The sequence below is a fragment of the Xenopus tropicalis genome, chromosome 4, assembly GCF_000004195.4.
Source record: "Xenopus tropicalis strain Nigerian chromosome 4, UCB_Xtro_10.0, whole genome shotgun sequence".
Taxonomy (NCBI): Eukaryota; Metazoa; Chordata; class Amphibia; order Anura; family Pipidae; genus Xenopus; species Xenopus tropicalis.
In genome coordinates, this window is record NC_030680.2 from 73,051,698 (window position 1) to 73,074,926 (window position 23,229).

Consider the following 23,229-nt stretch of genomic DNA (forward strand, 5'->3'; position numbering starts at 1 on the left):
AAGTCCAAGCAATTAGTCGCCCGCGATTAACTCCCTGTTCGCGGGCGACTAATCTCCCCGAGTTGCCTACCCCTGCCATCCCACCGGCGAACATGTAAGTCGCCGGCGGGATGGCAGACGCGGCGGGGCGATTTGCGGAAATCGCCGAAAAAGCCTCGCGAGTCTTTTTCGGCAATTTGCGCGAAACCGCGCCGCCGCGTCTGCCATCCCGCCGGCGACTTACATGTTTGCCGGTGGGATGGCAGGGGTAGGCAACTCGGGGAGATTAGTCGCCCGCGAACAGGGAGTTAATCACGGGCGACTAATCTCCCCCGTGTGCCAGAGCCCTAAAGGACAAAGAAATCCTAATTCAATGGGTGATAGGGTGCCAATATGATCCCGGCTGCCGGAGACTTTCTTGTGTTGTCTAAGCCCTTTATCTGTTTCCCTGTTCAAGTTTACTCAGGTATGGTAAGGGTGAAGACACATGGAGCTACTTAGTAGCATCTACTTGTCACGGCTACTAAACCCCAAAAAATACCCTGCCATTGACAATACTGAGAATTACCTCTGCTAAAACACACTGAGACAATTAGCAGTAAATTATCAGCACTGTCTATTTTAGTAGCCATTACAAGTAGCTGCAACTAGTAGCTCTGAGTGTCTTCACCCTAAAAGCCTCTTCCAAAAAGGACTTAAGCACACAATAGTGACTATGGGCAAGGTCTGATATTATGCCTGGAATCAACTGGCAAAGACCAGCACATGAAAGACAGACACATGCAACTAAGTTTGCTCATTGCCATAAATAAAGAGCATAACAAAATTATGATTGATGTAGCTCACAGTGCAGTGCAGGTTTTCTAATCAGCATAGGTAGAAAAAGTGGATACAAACGAGGACATCTCTCCTCAACCAAAATGTTTTTCTAGTGGATCCAGTTTCTTGGTGTACAATATTTAGGTGCAATGCAAATTATCCTGAAAGTGCTAGTGCTGGCATATTTTTGGTGTCAACACATACACTACAGTATCTTACCTTTCCGAGACTCTTAGCTATCTTTTTAGGTTTTTGTTTTGTTGTTTACTTTAATGCAGGATTTTGTGTTTTAATATTTACTGACATAATGGTTCAAAGATAACAAATTCTATGCTTCTGACTAAACTGAAAATAGTGTGTTTGTGTGTGAGAATGTGATAGGGTCCTTAGATTGCAAGCTCCTCTGGGGCAGGGACTGATGTAAATGATGAATAATCTCTGTACAGTGCTGTAAAAATGTGTCAGCATTACATAAATAAAAACCAGAAATAAATATGAAAATTGCATATACCCGGTAGTTAAGTAACCAAGCCAAAAATCAGAAGAGAAAATGGCATGTCTTATATTAGCTTTACCTAAAAATATTTAAACATTGCCTTAAAACAAACATTCATTAAAATGCATTACATAAGCATGAGAATAAAATTAATATTTGAGCCTTGTTTAACCAAAAAAAAAAAAAAAAAGGGTTGCTTACTTTGTCTGCTCCCCCTCATCTGGCAAAATATTCCTGGTGCACTGCAAAAGGTAATTCCGGAGAAAGAGCCCCCTTAAAGGATGTTGGACACCACGACACATCTCTACCATATCTTTCAGAATGTCCTTCCTCGACTGGGAAAAAGACTTGACATATACCACTCCAACAGTGATCAGCAGGTAACTGATAAGGGCCACATACAACACACAATCAGACATATAATTCTGTGCATAAATGCATTTACAAATTTCTACTAAAAAACTAGTTATTACCAACAGCAAAGAGGCAAGATCACTTCCTGTTTAAGTAATTTTACTGAATAAATAAAATTTATTCTGTTAAAATAATAAAATGGTACAGATAAGTGCAGCAAACCATTTTCTTTTTAGCAGAGTAATTCTAGTGTCTATAGGGCACACATAACAGTCCAAATTATGTAACAGATGAATAAGAAAGCAGTACTTAAGTGTGTATACTTAGAATTTCAATATAAAAATTCAGATGGCACTGTGCTACAGTTAGTTTTATTGGGATCACAATGCTTCAAGAGCCCCTGGAAAAATGGTTTAATACCTCTGGAAAGGTTATATTTAGAATTGATTTTGTTGTACAGTTTGAATCTGTATGTTAAATTTCTATGGAGGGTCAGATCAACTAGAAATAGTAGTTAGCAGACTCTACATAAACCCTTAAGCATATTCAATGCATCTTTAACCCCCACCTGACTTAGGTAAAAGCCAGCACTCTATTATATATTTCATGTTCAAGAAGTAGCGAAACTGTAAATGTACCAATTCAACCAAAACTGAGCTTGATTAAGCCAATTAATATTACCCTGAAAACAAATAAATTAGAAGCTGAACTTATCAGATATGATTGAATAAGTGCAAAAAAGACACAGGCGGATAGCCCTTGCCTATTGGAAAATGTATTTCTTTAAAGTGTTTCTCATACCAGTAAACATATTGGTAAGTACTGACAATCAATATTCAAATAAACTTGAAAAATAATTAAGCAGAGTTTTGCCAGGCATAACGGGGCTTATTTATTAATGCTGGGCTAGTTCTCACCTGAGCGGTGACCTGTGCAAACCATAAAATTATTGCTTTTATTGTTTTAGTTGATGTTGTGTGACAAAAACAAAAATCCCAAATTGGTTGCGAAGTGCAAATTTGGCCACTTTTAATAAATATCCCCCACTGGGCTGTGCCTGAAATTCTGGTGTCAGTCAGGTCTTTATGTTCCATCAAGCACAATAGACCGGTTTAGTCTCTAAGGGTGACGAGAGACAAAGCGATTAGTCGCAACTGGATTTTAAAAATCTTGGTGGTTAATCGCCATGCTAAAAAGTTGTGGTGATTGTACCACATGGTACCTTTCATTTATGGCAACATGTATATATTTTCTTGGGGGGGTAGTGTTGCAGTGATTAGTCACTGTGACTGGATTTTTTAGTTAAATCGATTGCAGGTTTTAAAAGTTGCGGTAACTAATTTCCCCGTCGGTTTATACCCTAACAGAGGACCACAAGCGGTGATTAAAATAGGAGAAACAACTGTACTTACAGCCTGGGGATAATATTCCCAGCATATTGTACAAGCTCATAGAGATCAGCTACTTTTCTTCCTTTTGCAAACTCATCTGTGAGATACACCTCTAAATAGTGCAGTTCGTCCGATATAGCCATGTCTTGTTAGCTCTCTGTTAAGGATATTAATACAACCTATAGACTCCAACAGGTGCAAAAAAAAAATCAAATAAAGGTGTGCGGTATGGAAAATGTGGCTGCAAAAAGACACCCATTGCGTTTTGCTAATTTTTGCTGTTTTGCAAATTTTTTGGAGAAGCAAAACGGGACAGATTTGCTCACAACTAGTTCAGACCTATTTCTTTGCCTATTCAAGTATCAGGTTCAATTAAACATTGCAAAAAGGTTTGTAAAGATATTTTGAATCATGGGTACTTGGCTACAGGAGCTTTTTTCCCCCAAAATGTTAGGGGGTTTGTATCTGCTCTGTCTGGCACCTGTTCAACAGATAACCCCAAGTGTGCAGCTGCAACATGGCTAGAAAAAGGCTACTTTTGGCCAAAAACTCCTAAGTAGTAAGCCCTTAAGTAACAAATACACAAGCTCTTAAAGGAGAAGTAAAGGTAAAAACTAAGTAAGCTTTATCAGCCATAAGCTGCACCAAGTCCGAGTGCAAAAGAAACACAGGATGTCTTGTTTCCTTTTATGTCTGTATCAGACTTCCTGTCCTTCAGGTTTGGGGCACAAGTCTGAGCAGCTCTCTCCTCTCTCCCACTCCCCCTCCATTTTTTTTGCTCCCCCTCCCATATGAATGTGTGATCTGAGCTTTACTCAGGGATAGTAAAGCTTTCAGCTAAATTAATATAGTGTTGTAGGTGGCACTAATATGGCTAATCTATTGGCAGTAAAATGCCAAAATGCCTTTCCTTCTCCTTTAATACAGCTTTTAAATTACTAAAAGGGTCAAACAGCACACCTTAAAATAGAAGGAAAGGTAAAAACTAAGTAAGCTTGATCAGAAGGGTCTATGTAAATACAGCCATTAGCACTCACAAGAAAGAGAAACACAGGATTTCTTGTCTCCTTTTTTAGGAACATGTTCTTCTGAATCAGACTTCTCTTTTAGGGCTCCTTCAGGTTTGGGGCACTAGTCTGCTCAGTTCTCTCCCTCTCCCCCTCCTTTCTCCTGCTCCCCCCTCCCATATGAATGCATAAGAACTCCCTCCCCCTCCCTTGGAATGTGGGCTCACGCCAAGCAACTACATGGTAGCTCACCATCACATAGATAAAAAGGATACACAACTCGTAATAGCTCTTTGGAGACAACATTGATGTCCGTAGCTCACCCAGCATGTTAGAGGCATGTTTAAGAGCATCCATCAGCTTGTTTTTATCCTAACAAAATAAAAGAAAATCATATTTTAATACAGGTCCAGAAAACTGGGTATTCAAAATTCAAATAAAAAAGACAACATATTTTTAATGAAGGAATATTAAAAAGTGTCTTAAATATTCATAATCACCTTTTTTCAACACAATCATATTAAAAACTACTGTATATACTCGAGTATATGCCTAGTTATTCAGCACCCAAAAGGTGCTGAAAAAGTCACCCTCGGCTTATAGTCGAGTTGGGTGCCATGGGTCCCTCCAGACTAGCACCCTCTCTCCTTTGTGTGCAAATTAGGCCCCCCGCAACCAGACCCTCCAGTGCCCTGGCCCAGGCTCCCACTAGCAATACTTATTCCCCCTTATACTTATTCTGCTGCCAGTTTGCCAATGTGCAATGAGCGTGGGGTAGCACTCATATTGTTTTTGTTGACCCTCCTCTCCACTTACAGAGCTAGTTTACTGTTTTTATTTGAAATAAATATTGAAAAACCATATACCCCACTGATGCCTCAATTAATGTAATTTTATAGGTATTTATTTTGATTATTGAAACTTAGCAGTAGCGGCTGCATTTCCCACCCTAGGCTTATACTCGAGTCAATAAGTTTTTCCAGTTTTCTTAGGTAAAATTAGGTACCTCGGCTTATATTCGGATCGGCTTATACTCGAGTATATACGGTATATTCTTTTGCGGTGTTAGAGATTCTGCCCTACCTGTTAAAAGGGAACTCCCGCTTCTAAACCAAAATTTGTTAGAGATCCACACAACACAGAAACCCATCATTGTAATCTGTTCCTTCAAAAGGTATGAATAAATACAATTTCTATATGCTGAAATCCAGCTGCAAAAAAGTTCTTCTCTTTCTGCATCATTTGATATCCTAGCAAGGGAAGAAGGGACTAAACCATTGATGTTACTAATTGTAACTCCTCCTCCACAGCTTACAGGAGAACGTTCAAGCAGGAACTAAATGCATTGCACTGTGATGTTACTTTCCTTATTTACATCTTGTGTGCAGGGAATTGTGGGATTTGGAGGATGCAAGATGAAGACAGGCTAGGGATAGTGACTACTGTTATGTTATGGGTGGATTTCCCCTTTAAGTGATATGGCAAAAACCTGGCCCGATAATCAAGAACAGTTAGCTGTTAAAGATCTACTGCAATCAAAAAAACTAAAAGTAGTCATCTGTTAGATGGTAAAAATAGATTACTAAACCAAAGCAAAACTTACTTTGGCATGACCCTGTTTGGGCCTGGTTTAAAAGGAGTATAAAAGCCATGTTGCCAGCTCTAAAGAGGACTTCCTCCCCTCTATAAAACTGCACAACTAAACCTCCACTGAAACTGCCCCAATTCTCGTTACCTGAACAGAAGAAACAGAGTAGGGGTTGGGGGGGTACCAACTTAATCATCTCTTTCAGATGATCCTAGGCACGGAGCATGCACAGGTCTGGATCAGCTTTAACTGCAGATCATTTCCAAAAGAAACCTGCTGCACTACTCTATTTCTGCACAGGTAAAGAAATAAGGCAAGTATTAGGGTCGAGTTGGTGCGAGTCAACAGAGGGAAACATCTCCAAGGTTTGATAACGTTTAGCCATGCCTTTCCTTCATGGCTGTCTTTATAAGAAATTGGGTTTTTACTTTTCAAACACGTTTAGTTTTGCCGATGTTAACTTGAAAGTGGTATGTAATTATAATTAAATGCATATTAATAACATATGGGCACCTAAATGACAGTAGATGAGCATTTGGAAGCCAGTCAGGCTGCATGAGTCATCTCTAGCCTATAACTATCTCCTTCTAGCAAAACAGTTGACTTAAAAGGACTAATATCTGTTTTGACCTCACGTACGATTAGCCTTGTACAATCTTTTACGCAGTCACGAACTACAGCAAAACTAGGTAAACCTCTGAAGTACAGACATATAGATAAAAAGACACACAGTATATGGTGTATATAAATATTAATATGAGATGCCTCTTACAGAAGCTCCTCACTGAAGGCAATGAGAAGGGTATAAAGCAATCTCTGAATTCATTTAAATAAATGAATACAAAAATGAAATCATGGTGCTCTCTCTCTGGTAAATAATAAATATTTGACATACTGTTTTGTCCCCATATAAAAGTAATTACTTATATGGTGACTTTTGCCACCATGTAAGAGCAATACATTTCTGTCAAATTGCTTTCCATCACAGAAAATGTGAATCATTGTACTTTTGGCATCAATAAGCAACTGTCAAAAATATTACATTCCACATTTCCTGGAAAATGTACTTGTATTCAACTGCAATGAAAAGAGAAATTCCTGGATCTAGTTGGCAAGTTTTATATGAATCGGTGAAAATGTTTTAAAAATTTAAATACCAGATGGTTAAAAAAGTAAAAATATAGATATTGCATTAAACTTTTCATCCAGGGTGTAGGAAATCTATTTTTATCCCCATAATCATGGTTGATTTGCCAATTATCACTGTGAGGGGGTGGAATGAAGTATTTATACTGAGTTAGTAACATTAGGTCAAATCACAAATAAATTTTATCTGCTGCAACGCTTAAATGTTAACAACAGTTTTTGTGTCTCATAAAAACAATATTATTTTTTTTTTAAATAGGAAATTAGGTATGTCTTGTCTGTACTTTGCAACATAACAGCCAAAAGATCCCATGTGCCACTGCCCTTTGCCTAGTATATTTAGTGCAATAGATTGCATGAGCTAATATAGCTACTGCTTATAGGAACACAATGGGAAACCTGCAAGTACTCCAAAGAAATTAAAGAAAAAAATGTGGTCTTATATTATATTTAAGATAAACAGATCCTATCTATTTTGCCTTTAAAGTGATACCGACATATCAACTACTCCTTAAAATATTAAATGTACATAAAAGTTACCTATGGCTCATGTTGATCATTTTTCACTGATAGGGCTGCTTTTGTAAGTGATTGTTACCTGAAGTTCCTGAACCTGTTTTGCCAACCTGACTGTCCCTTCTCAACCTGTCAGTTATAGCTTCTAATGCTAACGGCCTCCTGCAGCACAAATATGGCAGCCCCCACATAAAGGAACATGGGGGATCAGATAGGTAATGTAAAAGCACGGGGCAAAAATGTTAAAATGTAAAATTATAAATAGCAGGGACTCTAAACAAAATAATAACAACAACAAAACCAGTCAGGCAAATATAAGGCTTTTTAACCCTTTAAGTGCCAGCCGAATTCGTCATTTCGGTTCCCCCCAGTGCCAGACGTTTTTTAAGCATTTTGTACTCATTCACTTTAACAATGTTTTTTGGTAGGAAAACCTCCATGAAACTAGGGAAATTATATATCGTTTTTTTCGTCACTAATTGGGCTTCGACATACATACCAAATTTTATAACTTTTCTGGAGATATGATGTGTATTTTGGGTGAATTATGTAAAAAAAAAATAAAATTATGAAAAATTTCTGTATATTTTGAGTTTTTTTTCCATAGAAAAGTTAATTTTACAAACTTTTTTTTGTTGTTTGTAAAAGCCCTGATACTCCCAAGTCCAACGATACCAAATATGTGGTGGTACCCCACAGTTCCTGTCCAGAAGTAACCCCCAAACTAAAGCAATACTTAGTACAATATCACACCAGAACAAAGCGGAAAAGCGCTTGTAACAGTTGATGCAGCATAACTTATATGTAAATCTAAAATATCCCCTCATGTTTGGTATCTTTAGAAACTACAGACCTTCAGGTTTCTAGGTGCAATGTAGTTTTCACTAAAAAGCCAAATACCTTTTGTCAGTGCATTGTGAAATTTGGAAGTTTTTTTGACATTTTTTTTTTTTTCTAAAACGTAAACTTGGACGCATGATCAAATGTGGATTTGACAAAAAAAAATCTCATAAAAATTTTCTAACAAAGGCAAATTTGAAAGACAAATTTCTACTGAATAAAATGATGCCCCATATGTATGGGTGCACATAAAGACATGGGCACCAAACACTCCAAAGCAGGGGCAATGCACAAGGGCAATTACAGCTAAAAATGTGGGTGCTGTGCTCTATGTGCACTACCTGCAGTTTTTCAGTGTTAACCCCCCTACTTGTGAAATAACCCCCACAAACTATATATTTCTGAAAAGTGCACACCTTCAGCTATTCAGAGACACCACTCTTCTCTTTCTACATAGAAAATTGTGGCCGCAGTCCCTTGCAGAAGTCAGCGCTTTGGTCAGAAATCGAGGAAAAAACTGATAAAAAACCTAGATTTCTCCCCAAAATCTCCATGGCAACTACCAAAAACTTACTAAACATCAATCTGCAAGTTCCCCTGAATAAAACAATACCCCATATGTATGGGTGCACATAAAGACGTGGCCACCAAATGCCCCAAAACAGGGGCAATGCATAAGGGCAATTTCAGTTGATATTTTGGGGGCTGCGCTCTATGTGCACTTCCTGCAGTTTTTCAGTGTTAACCCCCCCTACCTGTAAAATAACCCCCACAAACTATATATTTCTGAAAAGTGTACACCTTCAGCTATTCAGAGACACCACTCTCCTCTTTCTACATGGAAAATTGTGGCCGCAGTCCCTTGCAGAAGTCAGCGCATTGGTCAGAAATCAAGGAAAAACCAGATACAAACCTAGATTTCTCCCCAAAATCTCCATGGCAACTACCAAAAACTTACTAAACATCAATCTGCAAGTTCCCCTGAATAAAACGATACCCCATATGTATGGGTACACATAAAGACGTGGCCACCAAATGCCCCAAAACAGGGGCAATGCATAAGGGCAATTTCAGTTGAAATTTTGGGGGCTGCGCTCTATGTGCACTTCCTGCAGTTTTTCAGTGTTAACCCCCCCTACCTGTAAAATAACCCCCACAAACTATATATTTCTGAAAAGTGCACACCTTCAGCTATTCAGAGACACCACTCTCCTCTTTCTACATGGAAAATTGTGGCCGCAGTCCCTTGCAGAAGTCAGCGCATTGGTCAGAAATCAAGGAAAAAACAGACACAAACCTAGATTTCTCCCCAAAATCTCCATGGCAACTACCAAAAACTTACTAAACATCAATCTGCAAGTTCCCCTGAATAAAACGATACCCCATATGTATGGGTACACATAAAGACGTGGCCACCAAATGCCCCAAAACAGGGGCAATGCATAAGGGCAATTTCAGTTGAAATTTTGGGGGCTGCGCTCTATGTGCACTTCCTGCAGTTTTTCAGTGTTAACCCCCCCTACCTGTAAAATAACCCCCACAAACTATATATTTCTGAAAAGTGCACACCTTCAGCTATTCAGAGACACCACTCTCCTCTTTCTACATGGAAAATTGTGGCCGCAGTCCCTTGCAGAAGTCAGCGCATTGGTCAGAAATCAAGGAAAAACCAGATACAAACCTAGATTTCTCCCCAAAATCTCCATGGCAACTACCAAAAACTTACTAAACATCAATCTGCAAGTTCCCCTGAATAAAACGATACCCCATATGTATGGGTACACATAAAGACGTGGCCACCAAATGCCCCAAAACAGGGGCAATGCATAAGGGCAATTTCAGTTGAAATTTTGGGGGCTGTGCTCTATGTGCACTTCCTGCAGTTTTTCAGTGTTAACCCCCCCTACCTGTAAAATAACCCCCACAAACTATATATTTCTGAAAAGTGCACACCTTCAGCTATTCAGAGACACCACTCTCCTCTTTCTACATGGAAAATTGTGGCCGCAGTCCCTTGCAGAAGTAAGCGCATCGTTCAGAAATCAAGGAAAAACCAGATACAAACCTAGATTTCTCCCCAAAATCTCCATGGCAACTACCAAAAACTTACTAAACATCAATCTGCAAGTTCCCCTGAATAAAACGATACCCCATATGTATGGGTACACATAAAGACGTGTCCACCAAATGCCCCCAAACAGGGGCAATGCATAAGGGGGGGGCTGTGCTCTACCTGCAGTTATTTAGTCTAAACACCCCCATACCTGTGAAATAACCCCCACAAACTATATATTTCCAAAAAGTGCACACCTTCAGCTATTCAGAGACACCACTCTTCTCTTTCTACATGGAAAATTGTGGCCACAGTCCCTTGCAGAAGTCAGCGCTTTGGTCAGAAATCAAGGAAAAACCAGATACAAACCTAGATTTCTCCCCAAAATCTCCATGGCAACTACCAAAAACTTACTAACCATTAATCTGCAAGTTCCCCTGAATAAAACGATACCCCATATGTATGGGTGCACATAAAGACGTGGCCACCAAATGCCCCAAAACAGGGGCAATGCATAAGGGCAATTTCAGTTGAAATTTTGGGGGTTGCGCTCTATGTGCACTACCTGCAGTTTTTCAGTGTTAACCCCCCCTACCTGTGAAATAACCCCCACAATCTATATATTTACGAAAAGTGCACACCTTCAGCTATTCAGAGACACCACTCTTCTCTTTCTACATGGAAAATTGTGGCCGCAGTCCCTTGCAGAAATCAGCGCTTTGGTCAGAAATCAAGGAAAAACCAGATACAAACCTAGATTTTGGTCAGAAATCAAGGAAAAACCAGATAAAAAAACCTAGATTTCTCCCCAAAATCTCCATGGCAACTACCAAAAACTTACTAAACCTCAATTTGCAAGTTCCCCTGAATAAAACGATACCCCATATGTATGGGTGCACATAAAGACGTGGCCACCAAATGCCCCCTAACAGGGGCAATGCATAACGGGGGGCTTTGCTCTACCTGCAGTTATTTAGTCTAAACACCCCCATACCTGTGAAATAACCCCCGCAAACTATATATTTCCAAAAAGTGCACACCTTCAGCTATTCAGAGACACCACTCTTCTCTTTCTACATGGAAAATTGTGGCCGCAGTCCCTTGCAGAAGTCAGCGCTTTGGTCAGAAATCAAGGAAAAACCAGATACAAACCTAGATTTTGGTCAGAAATCAAGGAAAAACCAGATAAAAAACCTAGATTTCTCCCCAAAATCTCCATGGCAACTACCAAAAACTTACTAACCATAAATCTGCAAGTTCCCCTGAATAAAACGATACCCCATATGCACATAAGTACATGGCCGCCAAACCTGAAAATGCATAATATTGGGGCTGCACTCTATGCACCCCTTTTTTTTTTGCCTGCACCCGAATGAATGGAATACGCTCGGGTGCAGGCACATGTAGCCGATATACGCATGAAAACGCGTGAGAATGCAAAGTCTCGCGTTTTCATGCGTATATCGGCTACATGTGCCTGCACCCGAGCGTATTCCATTCATTCGGGTGCAGGCACAAGTAGCAGGCGTAGGGCTGAATTTTCGGCAAGCGTTTTTCCACTTGCTGAAAAAATCAGCCCTACGCCATGTGTGGCATCAGCCTAACCCTTGGCAATAGAAACTACCAGAACAATCTTAGCACCTCTGGACCTTTCTAGAACAACTGAAATCAAATGAAGTTAAAATGGAATAAAACCACTAAAAGCAATCAAAGAACAATAATTGCAATGAAATCGGTGATCAGAGCCCTGGATCCACCAATGTCACTGCAAAAGCAACCTTTTTAGGGCACTAAATACACAATAAAGAACAATGCAAAGATAAAACACCATAAAATCAGTAAATTCAAATAAAAACCGCTCAAACCAACAGAAGAACAATTATTGCAATGAAATCGGTGGTCAGAGCCCTGGATCCACCAACGTCACTGCAAATTCAGCACCCAATAGCAATACAAAAGTTATAGTGCAATAGAATAATTCAAAAACAGAAATCAATTATGAAAATGCAAAAAAAACACTAAAATGCAACCAAATAAATCAGATAATTATAGAGCAAGATCAGAAATAAAGTTTTAGTAAAAAAAAAAGACTGCCAGAGAAAGCAAAGAAAGAAAGAAAAGAAAAGAAAGAAAGAAAAAAAAAAAAAAAAAAAAAAAAAAAGTGTAAGTGTAAGTGTGTGTGTAAGTGTCTGTGTGTGCTTGGGAAAGTTGTAAATAAGTGTGTATGTGTACAAAAGTGTAATAATGACAAAGATAGAAGAAGAAATAGAAAAAAAAAAAAAAAAAAATTTTAGACAGTTGAGATAGAAATAAGCAAAATAAACAGTGGTTAGAGAGTTGTAGTTCAGCTTACACAATGCAGGCAGGCGATCAGGGCGACCAATCTGGCAGGAAGGCAGCAGGAAGGCAGCAGGGGGGCTCCAGCAGTCTCACGTGGCAGCAGAGTGAAGAGGCGACGGCGGGGGCGGCGACAATTAAAGGGACAGCAGTGGACACGTCATCAATGCGTGTCCACTGCTGTCATTGGCTGAGGACCCGGATCGGCGGCGCTGGGGGACCCGGATCGGTGAGTATGACCTCTTATGCTCGTTGCCTAGGGGGTTGTGCAGGCTTTACAAGCGCTGCGCTGCTTTAAAAGCAAGCGCAGCGCTTGTAAACCCGTTAGTGCTGTAGGACGTAGATTCTACGTTCTATGGCACTTTGGTCCCTTGGTACCTAGGACGTAGAATCTACGTCCTATGGCACTAAAAAGGTTAAAGGTATTTTTTAGAAGGGTCCTTAAATCACATGAAACAACCATTATAAATAACTGGTACACATTGCCCCGGCAGTTTTTTACGTGGTTCTTACTATACAAGCTGTGCACAAAGAAGCATCCTGTTATTCTCATCTCATTTTCATGAACAGAGGGAGGTCGGCAGAACAAACATGAACACAAGCTAGCTTCCATATTTAAATATGCACAATGTGCAAAATCAATTTTGTACTTTGGCAACTGCTGAATGAAGCACTTAACAAAATCAAACAGTGACAAAATAACAGAGAAAAGCTAGAGAATAAAAATGGACATGAACAGTAAACTAATTTTAGCGTGACAAACGGCAGAAAGAATACATAAGTTGGGCTCACACTACATGTTTCACGCGACACCTTTACTTACCCAACACATAAGGGGTTATTTATTTAATGCCATTAATGTGCCTATGTTTTATCTGTGCTTTGTGCTCATATTAAAAAAAAAAATTACACAAGAGACCTGAGCCATAAGTGCAAAGTGTGGGACAGGGTTCACCTTGCCATGCGTATTGTAAATGAGAGGTCCCAGGGTAACTGGTAACACAGCATTGCACCGGCATGTTTCTTACCTTTCCTAAGCATCGCTAGCACAGATTTGGACTTGCTGAAATGAGTTTAAGTCTGTCTATAGACGCCTGTGGGAAGAACGAATGACCTAGGCCAGTGCACTTTATTCACAAATAGCACCAACCCAAGCAAAAAACTTTTGAATTCACAGGGGGGCAAAACTTGGCACCCAAAGTAAATTTTTATTTTCTTGTCATTAAAGGAGAAGGAAAGGTAAAAACTAAGTAAGCTTTATCAGAAAGGTCTATGTAAATACAGCCATAAGCACTCAAAAGAAACAGGATTTTTTTTGTGTGCTTCCTTGTGCCAGAGTCCCCCCTCCCATAAAAATGCTAAGAACTTCCTCTCCCCCCTTAAGAATGTGTGATCTGAGCCATTCAGCAGGAATCTTCCTCATAGTCTTACAAACTGGGCATGTACAGGCTTCTTAGTCTTGGTGCAGGAGTGTGGCATTATGGGAATTTTCTTTACAGAGCTCAGCGTTTTATTCCTATAAGGCTTCTGATCATCTGAACAGGAGAAATATGGGGAGACTTAAGGGTACTTTTGAGAGAACTGAAGATATGCCTGTAGATTGCGATTAACACTTTATTAGCCTTTCCTTCTCCTTTAAAAAAAAATAAACAATATAAATAATTCATAAATAATGATTCTTAGACTTAATTCTTCTAGATACTGAATATAAATGAGTCATTAGTATGCCACCTTTACCAAACAGTTTCTTTATATGGCAACAAACACAGGCATACTGTTCGGAGCTGGGTATTCCAAATGCCTGAAACTAAGGAATTTTAGTCCAGGAAGAACACTGGGGTTTACGTAATACTTGCCAAATTTGCCTTAGTTACACATGGGAATCAATTATCAGTTACCTTTAATCACTCTGCTGCAGGTAGAATGCTAAAAGCAAAAATTTGCTGCGGGTTAATGCACCAAAACAAATGTGCTCATTGTTAATAAATGTGCCTGTCTGAAGCGTATTCCTCAGCCTGACATTTTTATCCCATACAACCAATTGCTTCTTAGGGAATTAATCAAAAGATAATGACAAACTAGTTCTTGCTTCAGTTAGTATGAATAAAAAATGCAGATTAGATCCATTTACGTGTGAATACAACACATGCACACAAAATGTCAGCGCCATCATGGGAAGAAATAACACACAAGTAGGCTATTTCCAGTGATTGCTGATGGCAGGCCGATTTAAACTGACTATTTGCCCCTTCAAAATCAGCAGCTTACCTGCCTGTGTATGAGCCTTTTACAACTTCCTCCATGATAAAATCCTGATGCATGGGTCAAGTCGAAAGTAATGACCCTAACCTGTCTTAACCAAATTTAAAACCTGCAGATTTATACAATCATGCCATCACTGACCTTTCCCATCTCTGGGTGGGAAGAGGCTATTCTGGCAAGCCCAGCATGTAGGTGGCCAAAACAGGCAAAGATCCACTCATTTGGCAACCTCACTAAAGAAGCATATTATTTATTTATACAGGCTAACCTTAGATATTGTACCAGCTTAATGCTATGGCCATGTCCTAGACATTATCAGTGACATCATACATGCTGATTGCCAGTGTCCTAGAATTTACTTAAATACCTATGAGGTAAACTTTTTACAATTTCACTCTTTACGTTGCTATACATTGCCTGTGTTAATTCAAATTGGTTATCTACCTTATTACTCAACATAGGTCATTTCAAACTATTAGCTTAAAGAACTATTTATTCCAGCTTTTACTTACTATATCTGATTTCATGTAGATAAAAAGTTTAAAAACACATTTATAGTATTAAGTGGCATTTCATTTTAGTCGCTTTATTTGAAGCAGTTGTTTAGGGTAGCCTTCTTTAAACTTCTCATGATGGGGCCAATTTATAAACACAGCAGAAATCTATGGTGTTAAAAATATATGAATCGTGAAATCCTCAAAAACTGCCTTCTCCTGCATTTTCCAGCTTTTACACAGTTCATATGTTTTAGTGCAGAAGATTCCCACTGGGACAAGTGCAAAGGTGAAAAGATTTCTTGCCTGCTGTTAGTACAGATTTCCCAAAGGTAACACATGCACTGTATAGTAACATAGTAAAGCTGTAAACAAAAACATTTTTTAACTATATATAAATTATGTGCACAGACATCCTGCTGGAATAGGCTGCTTACCAGGCATCTTTTCATCTGGAAAGACTGAACCTTTACAGCCTGAACTGCTTCATCCAGGAGCTTCTCCTGCTCATCCTGGGGGGACTGCTGGGTCGTCGGCTGTAACAAAGTAAAAAACCAAATAAATAAATACAATACTTTTCTCCATCACTCTAGGGAAATTATCAGTTGTAAGGGTGGGCACTAATATACAGTACAGTCGGTAAGATACAGTACTGTAGTCAGTTGTCAAGTAATGTTTGCAGTTAATGGCCATAAAGAAAAAAATCCAACTATGCTGCATACTTTAATCAGCAAGAAGCACTTTAATGAAAAGAAGAGTAGGCCTCATTTAACACTACAGCCTAAGATCTCAACCTTTTTCACGAAGACCCCACTAATCAATTAATGGCAAACAATACAATTAAGGTTACAAAGGTCTGTGAACGTATTGTAATATACATATTTTACATTGCCTCCATGTCATTGTAGCACCAGGTATTGCCAGTTATATAGCACCCACAAAGCTTCAGTGTTGAGCAACAGGGAGTAGAACATACAATACACCGACAACTATACACTAAGAGGCCTATTTATTTTTCTTCCGTCGGAACATAGAAGATAACAGTATAAAAACTGGCATTTGGATAGCAAAATCTGCCATTTATTTTACGCAGCTTTTTACACTGTTTTTTCTGCAAATTTTGTTTTACACAGCATAATAAACAGGCCCCATATACTGAAAGGAAAGTTTGAGAGTCTAGTCTGCTATAGCTAACACTCTGTAAGCAATAATACAGAATTAGACAAACTTCTTTTGCACAGTAAATTAGTCTTGGTATCTCTCCATCGCCCTACCTAGTGTTAAGTGCAGTTATTTTTGGACATTTTTGTTGCATTGCTCAGGATCAGTTCATAAAAAAAAAAGTTACAAACATATAAAACCATTTTTTGTACCAGCAATAACTATAAATAACCACAAATCACACCTTAAATAACCCTGTGGCTGGTCTGTCAAGAGAAATGAAAAAAGAAAATAGGCATTAATCTTATTCTAACTTAGCTGCAAGATGGCCAGAGGAAGCCTGGGATGTGTGGGTAGGAGATTGGGAAAAGGGATGATGATAGTCTGTGGCATGATTATCATCATGGGTTAGAGTGACAAAGGATAACTGCTTTGTAATTCGAAACAAAAATTTCCAATTCTGTCTTGAAAAAAATGGCGGCAGATATCAAAATTATTATGGTAGCTATATTTTAAATAGATTGAAACAGTCCACATTAAGGCTAATGCCTCCATTCACATCAGCCTTCTCATGTATCTGCACCACTGCTCTGTGTTGCATTAGCATGAGTTCATTTAGGGGTGTTACAATAAAACAACGCATTAGTATTTAAGAGACAGATATGGCTAATATTAAACAATGCAAAGATGTCTTTACAAGAAAATTAAAAATGAATTGAGGATTAAAGGACAAGGCAAAATAAAATATGTGGAAAAACACCAGGTTTGCTCTGTGGATGTTGCTTTCAAAATAGTAAAAGTAAAGTAAAGAGCAATAGTTTTTATCTTCTGAGGTAAATGACCCCTATTTAAAAGCTGTAAAAAGTTATAAGAGTCAGGCAAATAATTCAAAAACTAAAAAAAATAATGACAACCAACTGCAAACTTGCTAGGAATGGACATTCTGTAACTTACTAAAAGTTAACATTATGATGAACCACCCTTTAAAGCAGGGGTCCTCAAACTACGACCTCCCCAAGGTCATTTACACGGCCCCCACTGCGTCCTTACCCCTGGCTACTACCTGTCTGCCTCAACATGGTCCTCGGCCCCAGAGTGTCCCACCGGCCGACGCTAATGATGCAGCACCATTAGCAGCGGCTGGTGTGTAGTTTGAGGACTAACTATAGTCCAGCCTGCAAACTGTTCCCCTGTTTAAAAAGTTTGAGGACCCGTGCTTTAAAGAAAGAAAATTAAAAAAAGAAAAGAAAACGGAAAAAGACTTGAGAAACATATGGTGCCATGGCTCCTTGTACTGTTATCTCTTGGAGCATCAGGCAGGCTCATTAAAAACATTCCATCTATAAATCCACCGTGGATGCATGTTAATATCTATAAAATATTGTGATTTCTCTGACAAATTCTCATCCTAAGGACTAGATCACCAACAAAAAATTAAAAGCTACTTACAGTTAATGAGAAACAAGATTTAATTGTCTATTATGCCCTCATAGAAAACAAACAGTCCTAACCTTTTAACATTGCCAACCCATCCGCCCAGTAGTCTAATATGGTCTAATTTTCTCATCCATACAGATGGCAAAATAAAAACGAATTCAATTAATAGAATTTAAGCAGTGATTCTGTAAAATATGACTGTATTATATTACAGAGCTTCTCTCTTATCTGCTGTGTAACCTGTAACCAATTTCAGCTTGAATAGCTGCCCCCATGGCTACATAGCAGCTTTTTTATATAAACTATAGTGGTGTTTCTGAAGCAAACACACAACTTTTACCAGTGCAAAGCAACATTATATTCTGATTACTCTAAAGCATTTTGGTGACTGTTCGTTTAAGTACTGGGTTGCCCTTGACTGAAAAAAACCCTGCACTCTGTATGTGACAATGGATCTTCATTCCAGCACTACGTATAAATAGGAGGCTCTGTCAGGATGGAAGTGATCTGTGGATGAGCAAAACTCTTGCCTTTATTTCCAGGGCCATGAGTTTCTTTCTCTTTATACAAATAGAAACACACAATCAAATTTTTTTTAAAAAAAGAGCTCCGACCTAGCCTAAAATGAGCTATAATGTATGTTTATATAATTATTTTATATAAAACCTTATTAGAATTAGCATTCGCTTAAAGGGCAAAAAATAAATGTTTGCCTAATAAAAGAAAACATAAATCTAAGCAACTTTGCAATATACATTAATTACAAATTTGTTTTTACCCAAAGTAACACAAGCCAGCACATTGACTGTCTTTGCTGCAGGAGACTTTTGCAACATTGTTTAAAAAAAATAACCAGGAGTTATGCAAATGCTGGTTTAAATAGCAATTACATTTAGAAATAACTTTTAAAGCACAAACAATTTGTAATAAATTCATATTTATTTAGTTGCCTAGTGGTCCTGACACAACATGTACGTAGCTTGATTGAAGGGAGGATGAGAGGAACAACAGCTCTGTCCCAAAGTTGTTTATTGCCACCATGTAGGCCACTTACATATATGGCCCCTTTTATTTGCCCACAAAAAGAGTGCAACAGAGTTGACGGTGTCAATTGTCAGATAATTTTGTTGCCACTCTGTGGCTAAATAAAATTTTGGTAACACCATTTGTTGATAATACGCTGATACCACACCAGGTTTCCAGGGAACACACGCACCACCACCTAAATGTTTGTATTCAGTGTGAGACACCATCACAACATTGAAATTAGGGTTACCATTGTGGGATTCATTGCTTGTGGGTCAGACTATGTAAGTACACTCTACCTCTGCTCTTTAAAGGAATACTGTCATAGAAAGCCATGTTTTTCTTTCAAAAAGCATCTCTAACACAATCCTGCATTAAAATCCATTTTTAAAAGCAAACAGTTTCACATGGGGCTAGCCATGTTCTTCATAGCAGCACCCAGTAGATATCAGAATAGCACTATATATTAAGAAATCAAAGTCTGGCTTGGGACTCCTCCATTTACATGGGAGTAGGAGAAACAAACAGGTTACCTGAAAGCAGTTCTAATGTGTAGCGCTGGCTCCTTCTGAAAGCTCAGAATCAGGCACAATGCACTGAGATGGTGTCTACACACCAATATTATAGCTAAAAAAAATACATTTGTTGATTTAAAAACAAAAATTTAAATGGTAGAGTGAATTATTTGCTATGTAAACAGTTTAATTCAGAAATAAGTACACCATAATAGCAGTTATCAAAATGACATTACTGCCATACCTTCTATACTTATTTAGGACACTTCCAATGCACATGCCAAAAAGAATAGTCTCCTTTCTTTAAAAGGCTATGTTAGTGTTTGGGGAGGGAAAAAACCTAGGATCAAAGCAGCGATGATGACCAAATCCAAGTCACTGGGAGGACTCAGAGTACCCCCACTAATACAGTTACTACCTAGCAAGCAAGACTAGAAGTAATTGTTCATATGCAGACCCCAACAGGGGAACCACGGAAAGATATTGAGAATCATTTTGCAGCCCCGTTACAGTTAGCATGAAAACTCAATGAAATTTCTACCCATATCACAACAAGCTTTGGATCTATAGGATATGAATCTAAAACCATGGATAGCAAAAAACATGCTTCCCCTACACATGTTTGCATCAGACCAAAACGTCATTACATTCTAACAATACAAGGAGACTTCCTCAAACCCAATCTTTCGATACCTGCAAACTAGACACTATGTGGAATCCAAGATTAGAAACCAAATAACATCACCCTTCACCTATTTCGAGAATATGTGCAACAAATGGGGATGCACTGAATCCACTATTTTCAGATTTGAAAGAACGGCGAATCCTGAACTGAATCTAAACCCTAATTTGCATTTCTAAATGATGACAATTTTTAACGCACATCGAAAAATTTTCAACTTCCGTGTTTATGTGACAAATGTCACATGATAATAAGGATTTGGATTTGATTTAGCCAGGAGCATAGATTAGCCGAATCCTGCTGAAAAAGGCAAAATCTTGAATCTAATCCTGGATTCAGCACATCCCTAGCTACAAAAACTTACACCTGACACACCTGATCTCACTTGTCTTGCGTGAGATAACAAAGACATACATCTACCTTATATGACAAAATGCGAAGAAGACCTAGGCCTCAAAATGTTTGAAAAGACTTTGTTAAAAAAATTTGGGAAATGGGCAAAAAAAACATCGATATGTGCAGTCTCTAGTAAAAGAGCCTACATTATCGTCTTTCGGTGGTACCCCTACACATATAAGTAGACTCAGTGGCAACCCAGAGGACTCCACCTGCTTTGGAGGCTGTGGAGAACAAGGATCCTACCTACATACCTAGTGGACTCTCCAAGGTTCTGCTGCACTATACAAGCAGCCCCACATACCTTTCTATTAGGGGTGAAAATGAAAGCCCTACCCTCTAACTAATCCTGCAAACTAGCCACACACATTCTAACAGCAGCAAGATCTCTATTAGCAGCAATCTGGAAACAACCATGCATTTTAGAATTACAAACACTGACTACAAAGGTAAATTGAATCAGGGCGATCCATCAGGGACAAACTCCTAGAAAGAAGCTATGAAGGTGAGCTGGAGTGACATCTGTGGACACAAACCCTGGAGAGCCAGCAACCTGGAAACAATACCAACACTTGAGGTGGAGAAGGTGGCACTAAATATACACAGTGCTTATAAGATTTGATAAAACTAAATGTGAACAACCCTTCCTTTATTTTTCCTTTTCTTTAGGGCCATGACATGATTAGTCGTACCACAACAAATCTCTGTTTCCTCTTAAAGTAATTGTAGATTGTAAGCTCTTTTGGGCAGGGCCCTCTTCACCTCTTGTATCAGTTATTGATTGCTTTGTATGATACTCTGTATGTCCAATGTATGAAACCCACTTATTGTACAGCGCTGCGGAATATGTTGGCGCTTTATAAATAAGTGATAATAATAATAATAATAAATAATAATAACTTTGGCGACTTCGGCAAATCACGGTGCTGCGTATGCCATCCCACCGGCGATTTACATTCTAGCCAGTGCAATGGCATTGCGGGGAGATTAGTCGCCTGCGACAACGGAGATTTGCGACTAATCTCCCTGTGTGTCACGGCCCTTAGGGTCAGGTTAAGTTTTTGCTGGTTGGCACATCACTAATCCATTTAGTCCGCAGGCTGATAAATGACTAATCTACTGGCCAGCCACCTTAACATTTGCCCTTGGAGCAGAAACACATTTATGTCTAATAAGAATTTAGCTTTGGTCTAACTGAAGCTGACTAATTAAAAGCTTGTTACTGCATAACTGCTATAGGTTATTTATTACACCACTTTTTACAAATTCATAGACCCTATATTCATATAGGTTGAAAGCAGAAGACTTTCTGCGGTAAGAACAGTTAAGAGTTCCTTTCCAATGACCAGTGAAGAATCTAGTGTGCCATTAAAACGTTATGTACACACAAAAATAGAATCTCGACTAACAAAAATGTAAATCGATACACCTTTCAAATATATTTTATCAAAATTATAGGTGGCTAACTTATTATGTTGGGTTGAAAAACTTTTTCTTCTTAGCGCCCCCCATTTTCTAAACGCTACTCCTCCTACAGTTTTAGGGGTACAACACCCAAACTTCTTCGCCCTATAGCGGAGCAGGTTGCTTGTCCTTTTCTAAGAGATCCCGCCCCCCGTCTTTTTGTGGCGCCACTCCGAACCCCCCAATTTTCCCATTGACTTTGACAGGGAAGATTTTTAAACTGCTGCCACTTACAGCTTTGAAGCTACACCCCCCCAAACTTGAATAACATAATCTTGGGGTCACCCTGAATGAAACAGCGACATTTGTTGGATGAACCAAAATGGGAGGGGCCAACACCAGCCAATCAAATTTCCCCCATTGACTTTAATGGGGAAATTGAAACTGCTGCCAATCTTACAGCTTTGAGGCCACACTCACCAAACGTGAATCACATAGTCAAAGTGGGCAGAGCTGTGAACAGCCAATCAGATTTTACCTATTGACTTTGAATGGGGAAATTCAACCTGCTGCCATTCTCACAGTAATAACACCTGGTCCCCAAACATTGCAGAGTTAGGCACCAGGTAACGGTGGTTCAAGGTTAGAAAAAGTGGGCGGAGCCACCAACAGCCAATCAGATTTTACCTATTTACTTTTAATGGGGAAATTCAACCTGCTGCCATTCTCACACTGGGTGACTATGTACTCAAGGTTAGAAAAAGTGGGGAGGTCCAAGGTTAGAAGAAGTGGGCGGAGCCAACAACAGATCAGATTTCATTCAGTGACTTCACGTTTTTCAAACTAATATGAAGTTTGTTCCCTTCCCTTTCTAGTGTAATTGTAATTGCTACTAAAAGCAGTATTTAGACTTTACCCCTTTTTTTTTTTTTTTAATGTTGGTTTTGTTTCTTGAGACAATATGGCAGAAGCCAGCCTTGCATACTTTTCAGGTTTTAATAATCTAGCTTCTGCTATATTTAAATGTCTAAGCAGTCAGAACCAAGAGTGCACACATTATAACCAGTTACACAGATACTGCTCTTAAAAGCAATTATATTTTTAAATAATGTTAAAGAAACTGAATAACTGTACTTAATGTATAATGGAAAAGTGTTAAGGATCTCAATTTCTCTCATTACGCGACCTGTTATTTTTGTGCCCTGTACAGTTAAACTGAGCTCAGGACAAAAGGTTTGGAGAAAACACATGTTTCTCCAGCAGAGTGTACAGGGTGTACTGTGTTTGGTAACTTAAAGAGATACGGACACCAAAAATGAAACCTTT

The 23,229-nt window shown here is 38.9% G+C and overlaps 1 protein-coding gene across 2 annotated transcripts in view; it reads right to left on the bottom strand.

Moving 5' to 3' along the window:
* Positions 1-23,229, bottom strand: part of vps35 (VPS35 retromer complex component) — a 46,290-nt gene that overhangs the window by 21,124 nt on the left and 1,937 nt on the right. For both annotated transcript variants that reach the window (XM_012961188.3, NM_001017226.2), the window contains exons 2-5: positions 15,720-15,818; positions 4,322-4,418; positions 3,061-3,184; positions 1,496-1,678 (exon numbers count right to left, since the gene is read on the bottom strand). In XM_012961188.3, the coding sequence (XP_012816642.1) occupies positions 1,496-1,678; positions 3,061-3,184; positions 4,322-4,418; positions 15,720-15,818 (503 nt within the window). The remainder of the gene's footprint in view (positions 1-1,495; positions 1,679-3,060; positions 3,185-4,321; positions 4,419-15,719; positions 15,819-23,229) is intronic.